Source organism: Nycticebus coucang, chromosome 10 (assembly GCF_027406575.1).
Source record: "Nycticebus coucang isolate mNycCou1 chromosome 10, mNycCou1.pri, whole genome shotgun sequence".
Classification (NCBI taxonomy): domain Eukaryota; kingdom Metazoa; phylum Chordata; class Mammalia; order Primates; family Lorisidae; genus Nycticebus; species Nycticebus coucang.
In genome coordinates this window covers 112,558,822-112,581,685 of record NC_069789.1, presented here as the reverse complement: position 1 = coordinate 112,581,685, position 22,864 = coordinate 112,558,822, and the positions used below count along the sequence as shown (strand labels likewise).

General features: G+C 42.6%; 1 protein-coding gene across 13 annotated transcripts in view; it reads left to right on the top strand.

Annotated features, from left to right (window-relative positions):
- LOC128595744 (zinc finger protein OZF-like) overlaps positions 1 to 22,864 on the top strand; it is a 93,262-nt gene that overhangs the window by 45,715 nt on the left and 24,683 nt on the right. For 5 of the 13 annotated variants that reach the window (XM_053604639.1, XM_053604640.1, XM_053604641.1 and 2 more), the window contains one exon: positions 315 to 4,056. The exons of 7 other annotated variants lie outside the window; for them this stretch is intronic. In XM_053604639.1, coding sequence (XP_053460614.1) covers positions 315 to 1,732 — 1,418 coding nt within the window. In that variant the 3' untranslated portion in view covers positions 1,733 to 4,056. Of the gene's footprint in view, positions 1 to 314; positions 4,057 to 22,864 lie in introns of those variants that run through there. One more of the 13 variants, XR_008382975.1, reaches the window with a different exon arrangement.

The window sequence follows — 22,864 nt, the reverse complement described above, 5'->3', positions numbered from 1 at the left end:
TCAAAGTCTTGGGCTGAAGCCATTCTCTTGACTCAGCCTCCCAAGTAGCTGGGACTATAGGTGCCCAGCACACTGCCGAGCTATCTTTAGAGATGAGGAGTCATCAGGCTGGTCTCCAACCTGTGAACTTAGGCAATCCACCCACCGTGGTCTCCCAGAGTGCTAGGATTACAGCCATGAGCCACTGCACGTGGCCTGGGATGTACCCTCCAATATTTAAGTAGGTAGCTCAGAGCCTAGTCTTACCTTCAGACTCCACAAATGCCAGATCCATTAGCCTCAAGTTCTACTCTTTTTTTTTTTTTTCTTTTAAGGGAGGAGCTGTGTATTGGGAAAAGATACAAAATACAAGGCTACTAAAGATCAATTTGGATTATACATTCATTCCTATCTGCCAATTCAAGATGGAGAGAAAATTGATATATGGCATGAGGTTGCAAACTCTGTCAACCAAATTACCTCATTTTCTCCACTGGAAAACATTCCTTCTAAACTCAAAACCCACATACAGAATAAATATAAAAGCGGTTTTGGAAATTCTGCAATAGTTGCACAAGAACTGAACACACAGATTAGGGAAGAACCTTACAGGTATAATGAGCATGGTGGAGCCTTTAGTGTGTCTTCAAGCCCTCCTAACCATGGGCAAATTCATACTGGAAAGAAACCTCTGAACCTCAATAAATCCCCAACAATAAAAAAAGAAAACAAAAAGGAACCTGTGAAACGTGAAGAGTGTGGCAAGACCTCTAGGCACAATTCAGTCCTTGTACAACATGGGAGCATCCATACTGGAGAGAAACCTTACAAATGCGATGACTGTGGCAGACTCTTCAGGCTAAAGAAATACCTACTTCTACATCAGAAAATTCATACTGGGGAGAGTTCTTTTAAGTGTGATGAGTGTGGAAAACTCTTCTGGCAAAATCATCACCTAGTTCGACATCAGGTAATTCATACTAGAGAGAGACCTTACAAATGCGATGACTGTGGCAAAATCTTCAGGGTAAAGCGGCACCTAAATGAACATAAGAGAATTCATACTGGGGAGAAATCTTTTAAGTGTGATGAGTGTGGAAAACTCTTCAGGCAAATTTATCACTTAGTTCGACATCAGGTAATTCATACTAGGGAGAAACATTTCAAATGTGATGACTGTGGGAAACTCTTCACACGAAAGGAGCACCTAATTCGACATCATACAGTTCACACTGGGGAGAAACCTTACAAATGCAATGAATGTGGCAAGGGCTTTTCTCAAAAAGCAGGCCTTGTATCTCATCACACAGTCCATACAGGAGAGAAACCTTACCAATGTAATGAATGTGACAAGGCATTCAGACAGAAGATATACCTTACATTTCATGAGAAAATCCATACTGGAGAAAAACCTTATAAGTGTAATGAATGTAGCAAGGCCTTCATACAAAAGCCATCCCTTAGAGTTCATCAGAAAACACATACTGGAGAGAAACCTTACAAATGTAATGAATGTGACAAGGCCTTCCATCAGAAGATATTTCTTACACTTCATCAGTATAAACACACTGGAGAGAAACCTTACAAATGTAATCAATGTGACAGGGCCTACCATCAGAAGATACAACTTACACTTCATCAGCATAAACACACTGGAGAGAAACCTTACAAATGTAATCAATGTGACAAGGCCTTCAGACACAAACCATCCCTTACACGTCATCAGAAAACACACACTGTAGAGAAACCTTAGCAAGGTCTTTCATCACAAATCAAACTTTAACTGTCATCCCACAATCCGTACAGGAGAGAAACCTTACAAATGTTATGAGTGTGGCCAGTTCTTCGGTTTAAATTATACCTTAAAAGTCATCACAGAATTCATACTGGAGAGAAACCTTACAAATGTAACCTATGTTACATGGTCTTCAGTCACATTTCATGCTTTGAACAGCATCAGAGAATTGATGTGTGACAGACTTTGCAGCCTCATCAAGCGTGGCAAATTCTTCGTGATGAGTGCCATCATTGATGAACATCACAGAGTCCATCCTACAGAGAAATCAAATTAATGCAATGTATGTGGCAGGGGCTTTATGTAGGCCTGACTACTCACTTTTACTACACATCTGAAGGCACATCTTCAGTGAAACCACAAAAATGAGATGTTTATCATGAAATTAATACGGAAGGACAGTTACTGTGGAACATCAGAGAGTTTACAAAAGAAAAAAATGTCTGGTTCTCCAGCATTTAATGTCTGATGTTACATGGAGCAACTAACTATAAACCAAAATACATTCAACCATATGAATTGATACCATATCAAACCCGGAAGATGATGTGGACATGGTCAAATATATTTAGCTTATACAACATTTCATTATTTTAGTTTCTTTCAAAAGCTACTTTACTTTTCATAACTTTCAGCCTGAACGTTGAAATCTTTTCATATGCCTACCTTAACCAATATTTCACTGTGCTGTCTTGGATAGAATCAGTACAATGAAAGGTCTCAATTGACCACTATAAATCATTTCTGTGCCATTTTCTGGAAGGAAGAGACATTGCCTTTGGAGATTAATTCCTTTTTTTTTTTTTTAATTTGGCCAGGGCTGGGTTTGAACCCGCCACCTCCGGCATGTGGGACCGGCGCCCTACCCGCTGAGCCACAGGCGCCACCCCCTTTTTTTTTTTTTTTTTTTTTTTTTTACTTTATTTATTTTTTTGAGACAGAGCCTCAAGCTGTCGCCCTCAAGAGTGCCGTGGCATCACAGCTCACAGCAACCTTCAACTCCTGGGCTCAAGTGATTCTCCTGCCTCCTCCTCTCCGGTAGCTGGGATTACAGGTGCCTGCCATAATGCCCAACTATTTTTCGTTGCAGCTATCATTGTCGTTTGGCGGCTCCGGGCTGGATTGGAACCTGCCAGCTCACGTGTATGTGGCTGGTGCCTTAGCCGCTTGACCCACGGGCTCCTTGCCCCTTTTTCTATTTTTTGAAAGACTAACTCATGGTGAGGTGCAGTGGTGTAATCATAGCCCACTGCATCCTATGATTCACGGGTTCCAGCCATCCTGTCCTCTCTACCTCCCAGATAGTGAGAAGCAGTGGTACACCTTATTTTTCTTTCTTTCTTTTCTTTTTTTTTTTTTTTGTAGTTTTTGACTGGGGCAGGGTTTGAACCCGCCACCTCCAGCAGATGGGGCTGGCAACTACTCCTCTGAGCCACAGGCACCGCCCCCACCTTATTTTTCTTAATTTGTTTTTGAGAGGAAATGTCTCACTGTGTTCTCCAGGCTGGTTTCAAACTAGATTCTAGCTATACTCCAAACGTGGTCTCCCAGCACGCTGGGATAACAGATGTTAGTCGTTATCGTTTCTTTCTTTCTTTTTTTTTTTTTTGTAGAGGCAGAGTCTCACTTTATGGCCCTCGGTAGAGTGCCGTGGCCTCACACAGCTCACAGCAACCTCCAACTCCTGGGCTTAAGCGATTCTCTTGCCTCAGCCTCCTGAGTAGCTGGGACTACAGGCGCCCGCCACAACACCCGGCTATTTTTGGTTGCAGTTTTTGGCTGGGGCTGGGTTTGAACCCACCACCCTCGGTATATGGGGCCGGCGCCTTACCGACTGAGCCACAGGCGCCACCTGTCATCATTTCTTTTTATTTTGAGGCTAAATGTTGCCTGATACACACAGGATGGCAGTGAGCGGTGAATATTGTACAACTGCAGTGTCAGAACAGTTCACAAGCTTTGGACCCTGAGAATTTTATGGGAAGACAGTAGTGGGTTCTTAAGGACTAATAAAAGTTGTAGAAATAATGCAAGGATACTGGCGGTCACCTTCTTCATTGAATGGCAATAGGTGTTGTTTATCAAACATTGAATAAGAAAGTCTTTTTTTTTAGGTGAAGAGAGAAAACTTACATTCAAGTGCAGTGTGTCATCAAAACTACCAGTAGAGCATGTTATTGATACGATTCTTATTTACCTCTTGGTATTGTAATTTGCAACTGTTTTATTCTGGATACATCAAAATTCCCCAGTTTGAACTAATAAACATTAATATTTTTTCATAGCTGGAACTGAGTCACAATGTTTCTACCAACATTGTTTTATTTCACCTGAGGAGGATACTTCATAATAGACAATAATTATGAACCATTAACCCCTTATGGTTTAAGCATCTAGAGCAATTTCTTTTTGGTGAAATCAAAGAAGGTATTCTTTTGGGTACATGCACTTAGGTGAGTAGGATTACTAAGAGGTAGTCCTTAGTAGATAAGTTATTCTTTCTACACTCTGCCCTAGGATACTTATGTGAGTCCAGTAAATGTAGCAGAGTCTCTTACACTCTTAAACATACATGACTGTGGATGAAATGCTCTGTATCATTACATTTCCTCATGTGCCAAGGAGGACCCATGGCATGCACCTACCTTTTCCTTAAGCAATAATGCACACATAGTAATAGATAACTTACTTGAAAAAAAGAATATGTGAGTCCAAGCACAGGGGCTCATGTCTAATCCTACCAGTCTGGGAGGCCGAGGTGGGTGGATTGCTTGAAGACAGGATTTGGAGAGCAGCCTGAGCAAGAGCAAGACCCTGTCTCAAAAAAATTGCTGGTCATTGTGACAGGCGCACAATTACTTATAGTCCCAACTACTCAGGAGGCTGAAGCAAGAGGATTGCTTGAGCTCAAGGAGTTTGAGGTTGCTGTGAGGTATGATTCCATACCACTCTACCCAGGGTGTCTGAGTGAGACTGTCTCAAAAAAAAGAAAGAAAGAAAAATATGTGGGCAATAATGATAAAAATGACACTGTCTTTTTTCTCACACTACTCAGCGACATAATTTTTAAATATTATCCCTCATGGATTTTAAGAATCACCACTGAAAATGGGAATTTTTTTCCTGGATAAATGAAGAACCACTTATATTCACTCTGGTAACACTGTCCCCAGGTTGTACTTTTCACTCCCCTGGACCTTGCTTGTTCAGATGCACCTAACCTTTGGTTGGGACATTGACAATGATGCTATACACTGAACAGGTGTGAGAATTTGTATCACACTGTGAGGCTTTCTGAGGAAGGCAGATGAGTCCCCCCTATACCAGCAGGTCCTGATATGGCTTGAGAGGAACTGTCATGTGCAGGGTGTTACAAAATTTTAGTTTGGGGTGGAGGTGAGGCATCCACATGTAGTTTAGAACTGGAACTGGTGCCAAAGAAGGGAGCATCAGGCATTGCTCTTAACCAGATGAGCAGAATAGGAAGAGGGAACCCACAGGTATAAAAGATGTTAACTATTCAAACATCACACAGTACAGTTTGACTTTTTTTTTTTTTTTTTTTTTTGTAGAGACAGAGTCTCACTTTATGGCCCTTGGTAGAGTGCCGTGGCCTCACACAGCTCACAGCAACCTCCAACTCCTGGGCTTAAGCGATTCTCTTGCCTCAGCCTCCCGAGTAGCTGGGACTACAGGCGCCCGCCACAACGCCCGGCTATTTTTTGGTTGCAGTTTGGCCAGGGCCGGGTTTGAACCCGCCACCCTCAGTATATGGGGCCGGCGTCCTACCGACTGAGCCACAGGCGCTGCCCTACAGTTTGACTTTTTAAAATAAGAGTGTTTTCTCTTGAAATCCTTCAACTTGTTTAGGAAAGACCTGAATTTTTCTCATTTTAATAGCACACTACATTCTATACGCATGTCATCTCAAGATATGACTGTTGAAATTGTGAGAGCAAGCGCGGGGGCTCACAGCTCTAATCCCAGCACTCTGGGAGACAGAGGTGGGAGGATCGCTTGAGCTCAGGAGTTTAAAGAGCCAGAGCAAGAGCAAGACCTGGCCTCTTACCTGGGCACTGGTTGATCAGTGGTTAGTGCACCAGCCATATACACTGGGGCCAGCAGGTTCGACACCAGCTGGGGCCTGCTTAAACAGCATTGACAACTACAAAAAAAAAAAAAAATAGCCAGATGTTGTGGCACGCACCTGTAGTCCCAGCTACTTGGGAGGCTGAAGCAAGAGAATCCGCTTAAGCCCAAGGGTTTGAGGTTGCTGTGAGCCTTGATGCCACAGCTCTCTAGGGAGGGTGACAAAGTGAGACTCTGTCTCAACAACAAAACAGAAAAAAAAGAAGGAAACCTTGATGGGCCACATATTGTGACTTTGTGTCAAGGGGAACAAGCAATTTGTGGAGAGGGTCCAAGGTGGTAGACCTGAAGCACCTGGCACAAGCTTCCCTCACAGAAAGTATCAAAAATGGTGAGTGCTTATTTGCTGTTGCTGAATCAACTGAAAGAGCTGTGGGATTCAAAAGAAAAGTGACAGCTAGGCGTGGGGGTTCATGCCTGTAATCCTAGCTGAGCAAGAGTGAGACGCTGTTCCTGTGGAATTCACACACGAATTATTTTTGGACCAAAAGTTCTAGAATACCTAATACAAATGGCAATCAAGACAAGTCTGTCTGATTGGCACTGCTTACTTTTATTCAACTGTATATGCTTTAAAATCAAGAAATCTTTGGCGATGCCTGTGGCTCAGTGAGTAGGGCACCGGCCCGGGCCAAACTGCAACAAAAAAATAGATGGGCGTTGTGGCCAGGACCTGTAGTCCCAGCTACTCCACAGGCTGAGGCAAGAGAATCACCTAAGCCCAAGAGCCAAGAGGTTGCTCTGACCTGCGACGCCACGGCACTAAAAGAAAAAGAAAAAAAGAAATCATGGCCAACTTCCCTCCAGACTTACACACTAGTTTGGCGATTGCTCCAGGCATTTATCTAAGTTTTTATTTTGCTTCCATGGAAATGCCTCTTACAGATTACCTGTTTATTACCTGTTTAATAAAATACCATGTAGACCTGATTTTGATGAAACGTGCCTACAGCACCCCCTGCTGGATAAGGCAGCACCGTTCCTTCTTTTGGTAGTAGGACTGTTTCAGTAAGATACATCCCCAAATTTGTTCTTTCTAGTGGTTCCATATCTCCCTTTGCCAATCTTTTATCTTAAAACCTCTAACCCAAATCTCTCCAAAGCCACCAACTTTTGTTCTCTTATGTGAAACTTTCTTTTGTTGTACATTTTTTTCTTTTAGAGAAAGAGTCTCATTCTGTCCCTCAGTCTAAAGTGCAGTGGTGTGGTCATAGCTCACTATAGCTTCGAATGCCTTTGCCTCATTGGCCCTGCTGCCTCAGAGTCACATGTACGTGAAAACACAGGTGAACTCCACACCCCTAATTTTCAAAACGTTCATATAGAGATGGAGTTTTATGTTGCCCAGGCTAGTCTTAAATACTAGCCTCAAAAGATCCTCGCTACCTCGGCACCCGTAGCTCAGTGGTTATGGTGCCAGCCACATACACCGGGGCTGCCAGGTTTGAACCCAGCCCAGGCCTACTAAGCGACAGTGACAACTATAACAAAAAAAATAGCTGGGCATTGTGGTAGATGCCTATAATCCCAGCTACTTGGGAGGGTGAGGCAAGAGAATCACTTAAGCCCAAGAGTTTGAGGTTGCTGTGAGCTGTGATGCCACAGTACTCTACTGAGGGCAACATGGTGAGACTCTGTCTGTGGTAGAGTGCCATGGCGATACTGGAATTTCATCTTCAGTGGGTTCTTGGTCCCTGTGATTCGAAGAATGAATCCACGAACCACAGAGCAGTGGTAAGACAGGATTTACTTATCAAAACACCAAAGCTTCCAGCAGAGAGAGAAAACCCAAGTTGGAGAGAAAAGCTCCGTGTGCTCTCTCCCTTTCTCTGTCTGACTCCAGGCTTTTTGTCCAGGGCTATGTATAGTTGCATGGGGCCCTCTGTAGTTACATTTAGCCTGTCTGGGACCCTCTGTAGTTACATTTAGCATGTCAGGGTGGCAAATGAATGGCTACAATCCCTTTTATTCCTGGGCTTAGGAAATTTGCATGAAATTGACCAGGCCTAGGCAATGGGGGCTTCCCTGTTCAGCTGCAAGTGCAAGGGGAAGGAAACCTAACATGCTGGTGTCTCCCCAGCAGTTGTCTGGCCCCTCCGGCTACTGGAGCCTTCTGCAGGGGCGCCTCTGCCTACGCTCCAGCCCACTGATTCCTCTGCTTGCTGGCACCACACCTACACGGCCAAGGCAGAGGCAGCTGGTTCATGCCCCCTAGCTCCACCAAGCTGGCTGGGGTGCCACCTGTCCTGTATCAATGGCATCATAGCTCACAGCAAGTTAGAATTCCTGGGTTCCAGCGATCCTCTTGCCTCAGCCTCCTGAGTAGGTGGGACTACAGGTGCCTGGCACAATGCCTGGCTATTTTTTCTATTTTTTGTAGAGATGGGACTCATTCTTGAGTCAAGAGACTCATTCTTGCTCAGTCTGCTCTCCAACTCCTGAGCTCAACCAATCCACCTACCTGCACCTCCCAGAGTGCTAGGATTACAGGTGTTAGCCACCATGCCTGGCCTGTGAATTTGAATTAATGAAACTTCACATAGGCTTTCCTCCTCTCCCAAGCCCCTGAACTTTGGACCACCCTTAGTCAATGAAATGACCACCCTCTACTCTTGACAGCCCCTCTCTTGCCAGAGTACTGTAGATCATCTCAGGTGCTCCCAACTGCCCCATCCCTGGTACTTCTAAGTCCTTGTTCATGCCCCATATAAAAGAAATGCTGTTTTCTCTGGGACCCTTGGATATGTGGAGAGGTTAGTATAGGAGTATGCCCCCTATTGCCATAGCCCTTTTCAATAAAATATCTTTTATTTTTTAATTGTTGAGGATTAATTGAGGGTACAAGAAACCAGGTTACACTGATTGCATTTGTTAGGCAAAGTCCCTCTCAATAAAATATCTTTTATCATGAGGTTGAATTTCTATTATTACAGAAATAAATATTTTCATTCTTCCACCAGTGTTAGAATATGTGTATTGTGTGTGTGCGTGCGCACGCGCGCGCACAAGCGGTAATAGGTACTCCATAAATGAAAGTAGTTCCCAGTTTGAAATTTTTATTTGAAAGATTAATAATTTGCTGAGGCCAGGCATGGTGGCTCATACATTGATCCTAGAACTCTGGGAGGCTGAGACCAAAGGATTGTTTTACCCCAGCAGTTTGAGTTTTCAGTGAGCTATGATTGCTCCACTGGACTCTAGCCCAGGAGACAGTGGAAGGCCATGCCCTTTGGAGACCAGCCTGAGCAAGAGCCAGACCCCCTTCTCTACTAAAAATGGAAAACCTAGCAGGGCACAGCAGAGAGTGTCAGAACTACTAGCAGCACTGGAGGCTGAGGCTAGAGGATCGTTTGAGTCCAGCAGTCTGAGGTTGCTGTGACTTTATTCAGGGTAACAGAGGGAAACTGTCTCAAAAAAAGAAAAAGCTAATTGTTTTTTATTGATTTGACACAGAGTCTTATTTTGTTAACATTAGGAGAGTGCCCTGCCCTGGCATCATAGCTCACAGCAACCTCAAACTCTTGGACTCAAGTGATTCTGTTGCCTCAGCCTACCCAGTAGCTGGGATTACAGGCGCTGCCACAACGCCGGGTTATTTTTACAGATGGGGTCTCGCTCTTGCTCAAGCTGGTCTTCATCTCCGGAGCTCAACCAGATCCACCCACATTAGCCTCCCAGACTGTTAGGAATTCAGGCATGAGCTACCGCTCCTGGGGAAGATATTTCTCTTAAAAGAGCAACCATAGTGAACATAGTGAACTTATTACTGGCCCGAGCCCGCCAAGCCCCGGGTGTTTGCCTCTCCTTCACAGACATTCCTGGGTGTTTAATGTAATTGCTAAACTGAATTTTAATTGCAGGGACGTTCATATCCAATCATTAACTGACGTTGACTCTCCCAGCCATATTCCAGTTCCCATGCCACAGAGCTGCTCCAGCCCAACTGGTCAGTTTTTCCCTCTAAAGGCAGAAAACTGGGTATCAAGGGAACGAGGGTGGTGGTAGATCAGGCCCACCCATTCCATGCGCCCTCCGCCAGGCAGCCCTTGTCACTCCGGTGCTCGCCGGTTCCCTCAGGTGCAGGACGGAGGCCGTGCGGTGGCTGGTGACACTCCGTAGGTTAAGTCTCCACTTCGCAGTGCTCAGGGCTTCTACCCCAGGATCTGTGGCCGTAGAGGCCTTAAACTCCCGCGGGGCTCCTTCTGCCCAGATTAAATTCACATCCCGGTGACAGTCTGGGGACGCTTTCCTGTGAGCTGTCCCCGGTCTTCCTACCGCAGGGCCAGGGAGACACCGCTACCGCCTTTCGTGCCGTCTCCTTCCCTGAAGCCCCTCAGTGACCCCGGCACTCCTGGGCTCTCCTAAAGTTCTCACCTTTGACGGGGAGTTCACGCCCTTCCGGCCCCCAGGCCTGGCCGGAGTCTCCCCTGGAGGGCAGTGTCACAGCCGCGTCCTGTCCCTGGTCCTGGGGTCTACAGATCCCACCTCGCCCCAGTCGCTCCCCTCACCATCCTTCCACCCCGCCCTGGCTCTCCTGGGCCGGATCAACTTCCCAGGCCCGTCTCAGTCCCGGCGGCCTCCAGGCGCGGGTTAAGGGAGGGGACCCAGGCTTATTTTATGACACTAAATCTTTGTTAGTTGCTAAATCTTGGGTGCTGTTCGGGAGATGAGCATGTAATTCCCAGTCCTTGCTGTGGATATACGTGGAGAAAGAGACCTGGAGAGCAAGAGAGAGGAAATAGGAAAAATGTAGAAAGAGAGGAAGAGTGAGGAAGACACTGCCCAGTAGAGGCCTTGGAAGGGATTTGCAAAGAGACAGTGGAAGTGAAAGCAGCAGGCAGGACCCCAGGAGGGAGAGAAAAGTCCCTGAAGCAATCTAGAGGAAAAACTAGGTCTCCTGATCTTAGGCCTAGGCTATAATGGAAAAGTACCAGTTAACTCCTGACAAATTTCTGGGCTGCAAGCCCTCGATAAAATGGAGTAAGTCTGGTTCATTCTCAAGATAGATGGGAAAGTACTTACTAATTTCTTGCTTGACTAACTCCCTGGGAAATGAACCCAACTGTCCCTTGACTGACCTTTAGACAATACCAGGTGGAAAGAATATTAAAACAAAGATGTATGACCTATAGTTAACTACCGGCAAAATTCTGCTACTGTACAATGCTTGGCTGCTGCCCCACCCAGATACACCAGGACAGCCTGTGTGCCAATCAGGATGCAGACCAGGCCTTAAAAACCCAACCACTTAAGCAGTCGGGGCTGCTCTCAGAAACCCCAAGTTGGGACACTGAGGCAGTCGCCAGCCAGCGCTTCAATAAAAGGAATCCTCTTTAAATTTAAGTTGTTTGGCAGTGTGGTCTTTGTGGAACTCCTGGGCATAATATTTGGAGGCCCCAGTGAGATCCTCTAGACCCCAGCCATGCAACTCCTCAGACGACCTCCAAGAGAAAGAGAGGCTGTGGCTCCTCAGAAGGGATGTGCCCCCTGAGACATTCCAGGGCCCCTGAGGACCCGGAGCCCTCATGAAACAAACCCACGACCACCCTAAATTAGAAACATGAGTCCATCAGGTAACCTCCGAAGGTAAGCCATTTTATGGTTTTTGTTTCTGTTCAGGGTCCGTGGACATGGGTGGCTCTAAAGGGAAGTCAGACACAACATAATTCCCTGGGAGGTCTCTCTGGTCTGGGTCCCTTGTGTCTGGGTCCCTGGTCTGGGTCCCTCTGGTTACTCTGATTACTTTCTCTGGTTGTCAGTTTAGTTTTTGTCAGTCCATTGTGGTCAGTGTGCCTTTTTGTGCTTCACAGCTGCTTTTGTCCGTTTAAAATGGGTTCCTCCTCTTCTAAGGCAGATACCCCCGTGGGTTGTTTATTAAGACACTTTAAAGATGTTTTCTCTACAGGTAAAAGTGATAAATATAGGATCAAGTTTCTAGAAAACATCTCTGTACCCTCTGTGAGCTCAAATGGCCAAACTTCAGGATGGGGTGGTCTCCCAAGGCTCTATTAACCCCTTCCTCTATTGTCAGGACTGGCAGGTGATAACAGAAAATCTGTGACACTCTGGTCAGCCCCTTTATATCACTGTTTGACCTGTTGTTATTTATAATGACTCCATTTTTTGGCCATCTCACTTTCCAGACACAGAGTCCGAGTTGCCAATTAGACGGCATGAGAGGTATGCCCAAAAACCAGTGGGGCTTTTAAACCCCACTTGTATTGAATACTGAATCTGTACCAAAAAATAAAATTTCTGTTCCTTTAAAAACCTCCCAACAATCTGTTTAATCACCAAAAAAAAGGACCAATCATTCTCTGAGTAATAACTCAGCAGCAGAACTGTAAAAGATGTATGAAAGAGTACAAATGTGAATTTTGTTACTAAGAACTGGGGAAATACTCTGAACAGTGGTATTAGAGAAAGTTTTAAATAACTAAATGAAAAGCTCAGACTTTCCCAACTTTAAAAATAAGGTAGAACAGGGCGGCGCCTGTGGCTCAGTCGGTAAGGCGCCGGCCCCATATACTGAGGGTGGCGGGTTCAAACCCGGCCCCGGCCAAACTGCAACCAAAAAATAGCCGGGCGTTGTGGCGGGCACCTGTAGTCCCAGCTACTCGGGAGGCTGAGGCAAGAGAATCGCTTAAGCCCAGGAGTTGGAGGTTGCTGTGAGCTGTGTGAGGCCACGGCACTCTACCGAGGGCCATAACGTGAGACTCTGTCTCTTAAAAAATAAATAAATAAATAAATAAGGTAGAACAAGGTTGAAATTGTGTACATGTAAGTGCTTGGAGACTGACTGAGACGGATAACGATAGGTGGGCTTTCATGCCGCCCGCCCCTTCACAGGGTAAAATGATTGTATGAGTGGCCCCAGTCTGTAGCTCAGTTTTTTATCCCACCTGAAACTTATCTGTGGTTTATCTGAGGGAAGAAAATAGAAAACACGGGGAAACCCACCACACTGAAAACTATACTGAAGCATTTTTTATGTGTGTTTTTTTTTTTTTTTGGCCAGGGCTGGGTTTGAACCCACCACCTCTGGCATATGGGACCGGCGCCCTACCCCTTTGAGCCACAGGTGCCGCCCATGAAGCATTTTTTAAAAGCTTATGAGAGACTCCTGTAAGTATGTCTCCAGAAAAATAAAAAACTTTGAACAGGAATAACTCAAGAGGCTGATTATTCAGGCAACTATGGTTTCCTTTAAAATAAAATTAATTTTAAGCCTGTTATTAAAATCCAAATATTTAACAATTGTAAAACTGCCACCTCTGTAATATTTCTAAAGTTTCTAGATTCAACTATGAACTTATCTAGAGAGTGTGGTCTGCAGGGTGCAGCTCACTTGTGCCTAAAGATAAATTCTAAAAAAGAAACAGAAAGTCAAATTTCTGAGTTCACCTGAACCTGAAAATGGGAGAGATACCTGTCTAGCCCTAAACAAGAAAATCCTGTATCAATATTATATTCCATAAACTGTCCCTCATTTGTAAAAGGTAATAATTTAGTTATTTAAATTATTTGGGAAACTGAATATTTGTCAAAAAAACAGATTCTTACCTTTTAAACCTTCTAATTATCAGTCTAACCAAGTAAATAATTAACTTTGTAGTACACTATATAAAAAATAAGTTATTAAAAATAAAAAATTAAACATAAAAAAAGAAAACTCAAAGAAAATTTATTTGAAAATTTACATATAATCCAGTTAACTATGTATTACCTTTAAAATCTTTAACTTGTAGTCTTGTTTAAAAAAATATTTTAAGCCTTTCCTATTTGACAAACCTTCCAAAATCAAACCTCTAGATTTAGTCTTTTAAAAAACACATATTAGACTTATTTGAAAATATATAAAAAAAAATTGTCAAATATAAATGGTAATTAATTTTATATAAATTATATTCAGATATATTCCAATATTATAAAATATTGATCTTAATATATATATATCAGTAATAATTTTCATTCATCTCAAAAAATGTTTTTTATAACTGAGTCCAAAGTTTGTCCTTCAAGAAAAATGTTAAGAGAAACTGATGAATTCTCTTGAATTCAAATTTCTGACATCTTTAAAAATTAAATGCCTTCAAACAAAAAGCAGACTTTTAGCATTTTAATTGAAAAGTTAACATGTCTCTAAGTATTACTAACCTAACTTCAAACAGAACAGAAATCAGTTACATAAAACTGAGTTAATTTGTTGTAGCTTTTTGTTAGAAACAATCCCGAATCTCTATGTTCTGTTTTTCAGAAATAAAAAAAAACTATTTTCTGTCTCTTAAACTATTTGTAACTTTCAACAATGTATGTTATAAACAAAATTTAAAACATTTATTTTTTCTCTGTCCTTAATTTCTCTGGAATTTAAAAGCCTTTTATAAATATTCTTAATTTTTAACAATACAATTATCTGCATAAGTTCAATAAGAATCTATTTTATTCTATAGGACATAATAAAGACACTGGTTGTCTTACCAAGACTTTGACTAAAATAGCATTTCCAGAAATGTCCAGACTGCATTAAGGAGTTAAGGTTAACTTTATTAAAAAAAAAAAAAAACCTTTAGGGCAGCGCCTGTGGCTCAGAGGAGTAGGGTGCTGGCCCCATGTGCTGGAAGTGGTGGGTTCAAACCCACCCCCAGCCAAAAACTGCAGAAAAAAAAAAAAACCTTTAAAAGTTTAAAAGTCATGGGGTAACATGGTACATTCTGGAAAGGGAATCATCTTAGCAGATACCTTTTCTGCCTGCTTTTTTTACTTTATTTCAAGCTAAATTGAATGAATTACTATATTAAATTGTTCATGACCAAGAATAGTATGGTCAGACATCAGTGATACAAAGTGTTTTATTCCATCATGTTTTAAAATACAGAATCAACATAAATGTCTGGGAGCAGGAGATTGGTTCAGTCATTTTGAGTGTTTCCATCCCACAGAGGTTTGCTGTTCCTGCAGGGACTCTTTTTTTTTTCACAGACAGACAGGATCTCTGTTATGCAGACAGGAGTGCAGGGGCCCGATCACACTCACTGCACCTTCCAATTCCTGTGCACAAGTCAGCCTCCTGTCTCAGCCTCCCAAGAAGCCGAGTGCAGGTGCACATCCCTGCGCCTGGCTGCTTGTTTTTTCTGTTTATATAGAGGGGATCTTGTGATGTTACCCAGGGTAGGGTTGAACTCTTGTCCTGAAACAATCCTCCCACCTTGGCCTTCCACTGTGCTTGGATTTGCAGACATGAGGCACATGCATGACTGGAGAAAATTCTTCAGTGATTGTTTCATTGTGATATTTTATATACAAGTTTCAAGTTATATCTTTACAGATAATATATTTCCTAATATGTTCATGGCATTTAGTAAGCTGTTTTCTTGTTCTTTTCAAAATTATTTTACTGTTCCTTCAACTTATATAGCACATACGGTTCATATCCACAGATCCCCTGTGTTCATGGAGTGTATCCTCTGTGGATAAGCAGGTTTAGCCTATTCTGTATCTAGCATTGAAAACTAAGGCACAGTGTCATGCATTTGTGAGGGCTGAGATCAGCCTGTGCCCCACAGAGGGATGAGGGAGATGTGCTCCACCTGGTTTTCATCTGTGCCCTCAGGGGAGTTCAGTCCAGCCCAAATGTCCCTGCTAAAGTGTGGGAGTAGGCTTCCCTAGAAGGGGAGCTGGTTCCGAAGAAATGTTCAGAAACTCTGTACTTGGTCTTCTTATAGAAGTTATTCTCCTTGAAACCCCCTGGCTCAGTGGGCCACAATGGGTGTCTTTGCAGAGAGACACGTCCTGTTATTTCATTGGATATGTGTATGCTCGTGTGAGTGTGAAAAGCGATGTGTAAGGGGGAATGGGTCATCAAAGGCACATCATCATTTTACATAAATTTTATGTTTTTTGACCATTGCAATTTTATGTTGAATATTTCCTATGGACTTTAAATTTTTCTACGTATATATGTTTTGTTTTGTTTTTGTTAAGGTGGTCCAATTTCATTAAAACCTGTTACTGAGGACATAATTCAAATAATCGCTGAAGGACTATAGAAATCTCAGTTATACTTTACTACAAAGAAATATAAAATACATTAGTTCACAGAATGGTATAAAAAGAAATTTTAAAAATGGACACTGGGCTTGGCACTCATAGTACAGTGGTTACAGCACCAGCACCAGGTTGCTGTGAGCTGTGACACCACAGCACTCTACTGAGGGCAACATACTAAGACTCTGTCTCAAAAATAAATAAATAAAAATAAAAATAGAAAAACTCACTGGTTGTGGTGGCATGTGCCTGTAGTCCCAGCTACTCCAGACCCTGAGGCAAGAGGATTTCAACCCAAGAGTTCAAGGTGGTTCTGAGATATGACACCACAGCACTCTACCCAGGACAATAGAGTGAGCCTCTATCTAAAACATAAAAACAAAGTAAAAGACATCACCTTTATCCATAAAACAAAATGTGACATTAAAAAAAGAACCAACAGGCTTGGTGCCTATGGCTCAAGCAGCTAAGGCGCCAGCCACATACACCTGAGCTGGCGGGTTCGAATCCAGCCCGGGCTGCCAAACAACAATGAAGGCTGCAACCAAAACATAGCCGGGCATTGTGATGGGCGCCTGTAGTCCCAGCTACTTGGGAGGCGGAGGCAGGAGAATTGCTTGAGCCTAGGAGTTTGAGGTTGCTGTGAGCTGTGATGCCACGTACTCTACCCAGGGCAACAGCTTGAGGCTCTGTCTCAAAAAAAAAAAAAAAAAAGAACCAACAGACTTGGCACCTGTGGCTCAAGTGGCTAAGGCATCAGCCACATACACCTGAACTGATGGGGTTCAAATCCAGCCCAGACCCACCAAACAACAATGATAGCTGCAACCAAAAAATTGCCGGACATTGTGATGGGCACTTGTGGTCCCAGCTACTTGGTCCCAGCTCCTACAGAGGCAGGAGAATCATTTGAGCCCAGGAGTTGGAGGTTGTTGTGAGCTGTGATGCCATGGCACTCTACCCAGGGCACAGCTTGAGGATCTGTCTCAAAAAAAAAAACCCAACAAACATATCTTTAGAATATTGAACACGTACTATAGAAAGTACATTATGCCTGTGATATCATGAGATATATAAATATGTATGCTTTCATGTATGGTTCATGGTTCATAATTTCCATTGTTCTTAGAACAGTCTTTTCTTATCCCATAGGGACATTTTAGGCCTCAAAAGCAGGTCTCAGAAACACAAGCTCTCTCCGACCTCCTCTCTAGTGAAAAAATCTGGTGTTTATAAATGAGGGTGGTGTTTGGAGATAGATTTTGTGACATGAGCATAGTAGCACAATGGGAGGTAAAAACTAATTTCTTTATTAATATGAAAAATCAGAGGCTCCCGTCCAGAAGGAGAGTTAAAGGACAGAAATTTAGCAAGTAACCTGGTGGATTAGAGCTGCACCAAGAGAGAAGGTTGAAGAACACATCAGCCCTGCTAAGGTGAGCTTGCGACCCCAAGGATACAAACAAAAGGTACAAAAATCCACTGCCAAGCGGATGGGAGTCCCATTCTCCATGAGAATGGCTCAGAGTGCTCCATACAAAGAAGTGAGCAGAGTCCAAAAGTCCTCTCATTATATCCCATGGGAGAAACCATCTAAAAAACTGGACCTACTTCCCCTACTAGGGTGCCATGGCGCTCTCCTGTCAGGCATAACACTGTATAAAACTACATATTCTCTACCTGCAATTATGAACGTAGGTTTTTTGAAAAGGTCAATAAAATAGATAAAACTTTGGCTAACCTAACCAGGAAAAAAAGAGTAAAATCTCTAATCTCATCAATCAGAAATGACAAAGCTGTGGCTCAGTGAGTAGGGCGCCAGCCCCATATGCCGAGGGTGGCGGGTTCAAACCCAGCCCCGGCCACACTGCAACCAAAAAATAGCCGGGCGTTGTGGCGGGCGCCTGTAGTCCCAGCTGCTCGGGAGGCTGAGGCAAGAGAATAGCGTAAGCCCAAGAGTTAGAGGTTGCTGTGAGCCGGGTGACGCCATGGCACTCTACCCGAGGGTGGTACAGTGAGACTCTGTCTCTACAAAAAAAAAAAAAAAGAAATGACAAAGACGAAATAACAACAGACTCCTCAGAAATTCAAAAAATTCTTAATTAATATTATAAGCAACCTTATTCTCAGAAATATGAAAATCTGAAGGAAATTGACCAATACATGGAAGCACGTCACCTTCCAAGACTTAGCCAGAATCAAGTGGAAATGTTGAACAGGCCTATATCAAGTTCTGAAATAGCATCAACCATACAAAATGTCCCTAAAAAGAAAAGCCCAGGACCAGATGGCTTCACGTCAGAATTCTACCAAACCTTTAAAGAGGAACTAGTACCTTTATTACTCAACCTGTTCCAAAAGGTAGAAAAAGAAGGAAGACTACCCAACACATTCTATGAAGCAAACATCACCCTGATCCCCAAACCAGGAAAAGACCCAACAAAAAAAGAAAATTATAGACCAATATTACTAATGAATATTGATGCAAAAATATTCAAAAATATCCTAAGAAACAGAATCCAGCAATACATCAAACAAATTATACATCATGACCAAGTTGGTTTTATCCCAGGGTCTCAAGGCTGATTCAATATATGTAAATCTATAGATATAAATCAGTACATAAACAAATTAAAAAACAAAGACCATATGATTCTCTCAATTGATGCAGAAAAAGCTTTTGATAATATCTAGCATCACTTCATGATCAGAACACTTAAGAAAATTGGTAAAGAAGGGACATTTCTTAAACTGATAGAGGCCATCTACAGCAAACCCACAGCCAATATCCTATTGAATGGAGTTAAATTGAAATCATTTCCACTCAGATCAGGAACCAGGCAAGATTGCCCATTGTCTCCACTGCTCTTTAACATTGTAATGGAAGTTTTAGCCATCACATTTAGGGAAGAAAAGGCAATCAAGGGTATCCATATAGGGTCAGAAGAGATCAAACTTTCGCTCTTGACAGATGACATGATTGTATATCTGGAAAACACCAGGGATTCTACTACAAAACTCTTAGAAGTGATCAAGGAATACAGCAGCATCTCAGGTTACAAAATCAACATTCATAAATTGGTAGCCTTTATATATACCAACAATAGTTAAGCTGAAAAAACAGTTAAGGACTGTATTTCATTCACAGTAGTGCCAAAGAAGCTGAAATATTTGGGAGTTTATCTAACAAAGGACATGAAAGATCTCTATAAAGAGAACTATTAAACTCTAAGAAAAGAAATAGGTGAAAATGTTACCAAATGGTAAAACATATCAAGCTCATGGACGGGAAGAATCAACATTGTTAAAATGTCCATACTACCCAAAGCAATATACAATTTTAATACAATCCCTATTAAAGCTCCACTGTCATACTTTAAAGATCTCGAAAAAAATAATACTTTGTTTTATATGGAATCAGAAAAAACCTCGAATAGCCATTACTCAGAAATAAAAACAAAGCAGAAGGAATCACACTACCAGACCTCAGACTATACTATAAGTCGACAGTGATCAAAACAGCCTGGTACTGGCACAAAAACAGAGAGGTGGATGTATGGAACAGAAAAGAGAACCAAGAGATGAACCCAGCTTTACCATTATTTGATCTTTGACAACCCAATTAAAAACATTCAGTGGGGAAAAGATTCCCTATTTAACAAATAGTGCTGGGTGAACTGGCTGGTGACCTGTAGAAGACTGAAACTGGACCCACACCTTTCACCATTAACTAAGATAGACTCTCACTGGATTAAAGATTTAAACTTAAGACATGAAACTATAAAAATACTAGAAGAAAGTGCAGGGAAAACTCTTAAAGAAATTGCCCTGGGCAAATATTTTATTAGAAGGAACACCCCTGCAATTGAAGCAGCATCAAAAATACACTACTGGGACCTGATCAAACTAAAAAGCTTCTGCACAGCCAAGAACACAGTAAAGCAAGCAGACAGCCCTCAGAATGGGAGAAGATAGTTCCAGGTTATGTCTCCAACAAACGTTTAATAACTAGAGGACTCAAACGTATTAGCAAGGGTGGCGCCTGTGGCTCAGTCGGTAGGGCGCCGGCCCCATATACCGAGGGTGGCGGGTTCAAACCCAGCCCCGGCCAAACTGCAACCAAGAAATAGCCGGGCGTTGTGGCGGGCGCCTGTGGTCCCAGCTACTCGGGAGGCTGAGGCAGGAGAATCGCTTAAGCCCAGGAGTTGGAGGTTGCTGTGAGCTGTGTGAGGCCACGGCACTCTACCGAGGGCCATAGAGTGAGACTCTGTCTCTACAAAAAAACAAACAAAAAAAAAAAACAAACGTATTAGCAAGAAAAGAACAAGTGATCTCATCTCAGGGTGGGCAAGGGACTCGAAGAAAAACTTCTCTGAAGAAGACAGGGGCATGGCCTATAGACATATGAAAAAATGCTCATCATCCTTAATCATCAGAGAAATGCAAATCAAAACTACTTTGAGATATCATCTAACTCCAGTAAGATTAGCCCATATCACAAAATCCCAAGACCAGAGATGTTGGCATGTATGTGGAGAAAAGGGTACACTTCCACACTGCTGGTGGTAATGCAAACTAATATGTTCCTTTTGGGAAAGATGTTTGGAGAACACTTAGAGATCCAAAAATAGACCTGCCATTCGATCCTACAATTCTCTATTAGGTATATATCCAGAAGACCAAAAATCACATTATAACAAAGATATTTGTACCAGAATGTTTATTGCAGCCCAATTCATAATTGCTAAGTCATGGAAAAAGCCCAAATGCCCATCAATCCACAAGTGGATTAATAAATTGTGGTATATGTACACCACGGAATATTATGCAGCCTTAAAGAAAGATGGAGACTTTACCTCTTTCATGTTTACGTGGATGGAGCTGGAACATATTCTTCTTAGTAAAGTATCTCAAAAATGGAAGAAAAAGTATCCAATGTACTCAGCCCTACTATGAAACTAATTTATAGCTTTCAGATGAGAGCTATAACCCAACTATAACCTAAGAATATGGGGAAGGAGGAGAGGGAGGGGAGAAAGAGGGGAGGGGGGCAGAGGGAGGGTGATTGGTGGGATTACACCTGTGGTACATCTTACAAGGGTACATGTGAAACTTACTAAATATAGAATATAAATGTCTTAACACAGTAACTAAGAAAAAGCCAGGAAGGCTATGTTAACCAGTGTGATGAAAATTTGTCAAATGGTATATAAAACCAGTGTACGGTAAAAAAAAAAAATTAAAAAATTAAAAAAAAAGAAAAATCAGTGTATCTTAAAGTCTTTTTTTTTTTTTTTTTTTTGTAGAGACAGAGTCTCACTTTATGGCCCTCGGTAGAGTGCCGTGGCCTCACACAGCTCACAGCAACCTCCAACTCCTGGGCTTAAGCAATTCTCTTGCCTCAGCCTCCCGAGCAGCTGGGACTACAGGCACCCGCCACAACGCCTGGCTATTTTTTGGTTGCAGTTTGGCTGGGGCCGGGTTCGAACTCACCACCCTCGGTATATGGGGCCGGCGCCCTACCGACTGAGCCACAGGCGCCGCCCGTATCTTAAAGTCTTTAGGGTTAGCTTTGGGATAGTACAAGATAGTGAAATGTAATTTCTTTTTTCTTCTTTTTTTTTTTTTTCAGACAAAGACTCACTATGTCGCCCTCTGTAAAATGCTGTGGCATCACAGCTCCCAGGAACTTCAAACTCTGGGCTTAAGCAATTCCCCTGCCTCAGCCTTTGAAGTAGCTGGGACTACAGGTGCCTGCCATAATGCCTGGCTATTGTTTGGTGGTTGTTGTCATTGTTGTTTAGCCATCTGGGCAGAGTTTGAACCCACCAGCACCAGGGCAGGTGGCCAGTGCCCTAACCACTGAACTACAGTTGCCAAGCCCAGTTTGACTTTAAGATAGCAGTGAGTATTTTCTCCTGAAATTTCTCAACTTGGTTAGAAAAGACCTTGTTAATTGCACATTTCATTCCTTTCTTGCTGCCCCATAACTCACATGGTATAGTGTACAGTGGCTCACACCTGAAATCCTAGCACTCTGGGAGGGGGATTTGGGGGTTCAGTTCAGGTCAGGAGTTGAAGACCAGCCTGAGCAAGAGCATGATTACTGTACTAAAAGTAGAAAAGTTGACCTGCTACTGTAGTGGGCAGGGCCGGTGATGCCATTTATTTGTTCTGAAGCCTGAGGCAGGAGGATCGCTTGAGCCCAGGAGTTTGAGGTTGCTGTGAGCTAAGCTGATGCCACACCATTTTACTCTGGGAAACAGAGGGAGACTGTCTCAAAAAAAAAGTTTGTGAAATATTATTTAGTTAAATTTCCTAATATATTTTGTATACTAGAATCTAGATTATTGTGTGGAAACGTTTATTATGTAATAAATATGAAAAAGGAATTTTACGAAAGAGGATTTTTACAAAATGAGGGAAGCAATTTTAAGATTATGATATGAAGCAATATATACAATGGTTCATTTTAAGTCTAATAAAAATATCTGGGGCGGCACCTGGGCTCAGTGGGTAGCGTGCTGGCCCCATATACCGAGGGTGGTGAGTTAGAACTCAGCCCCTGCCAAACTGCAACAATAAAATAGCTGGGTGTTGTGCACCTATAGTCCCAGCTACTCATGAGGCTGAGGCAGGAGAATCAGCTAAGCCCAGGAGTTGGAGATTCCTGTGACCTGTGATGCCTTGGCACTGTACCAAGGGCGATAAAGTAACATTCTGTCTCTGAAATAATAATAATAATAAAAATATCTGGTTTGTATATGATTCTTTTGTCTCATGTTTTCTCTTTCATATACTGTAGGTGAGCATGTATGTTTAATATATTTATTTCCTGTGTTATTCTAGTGACAGATATAGAGTTTGTACTTGACGGTGCTGTTTGGAGACAAA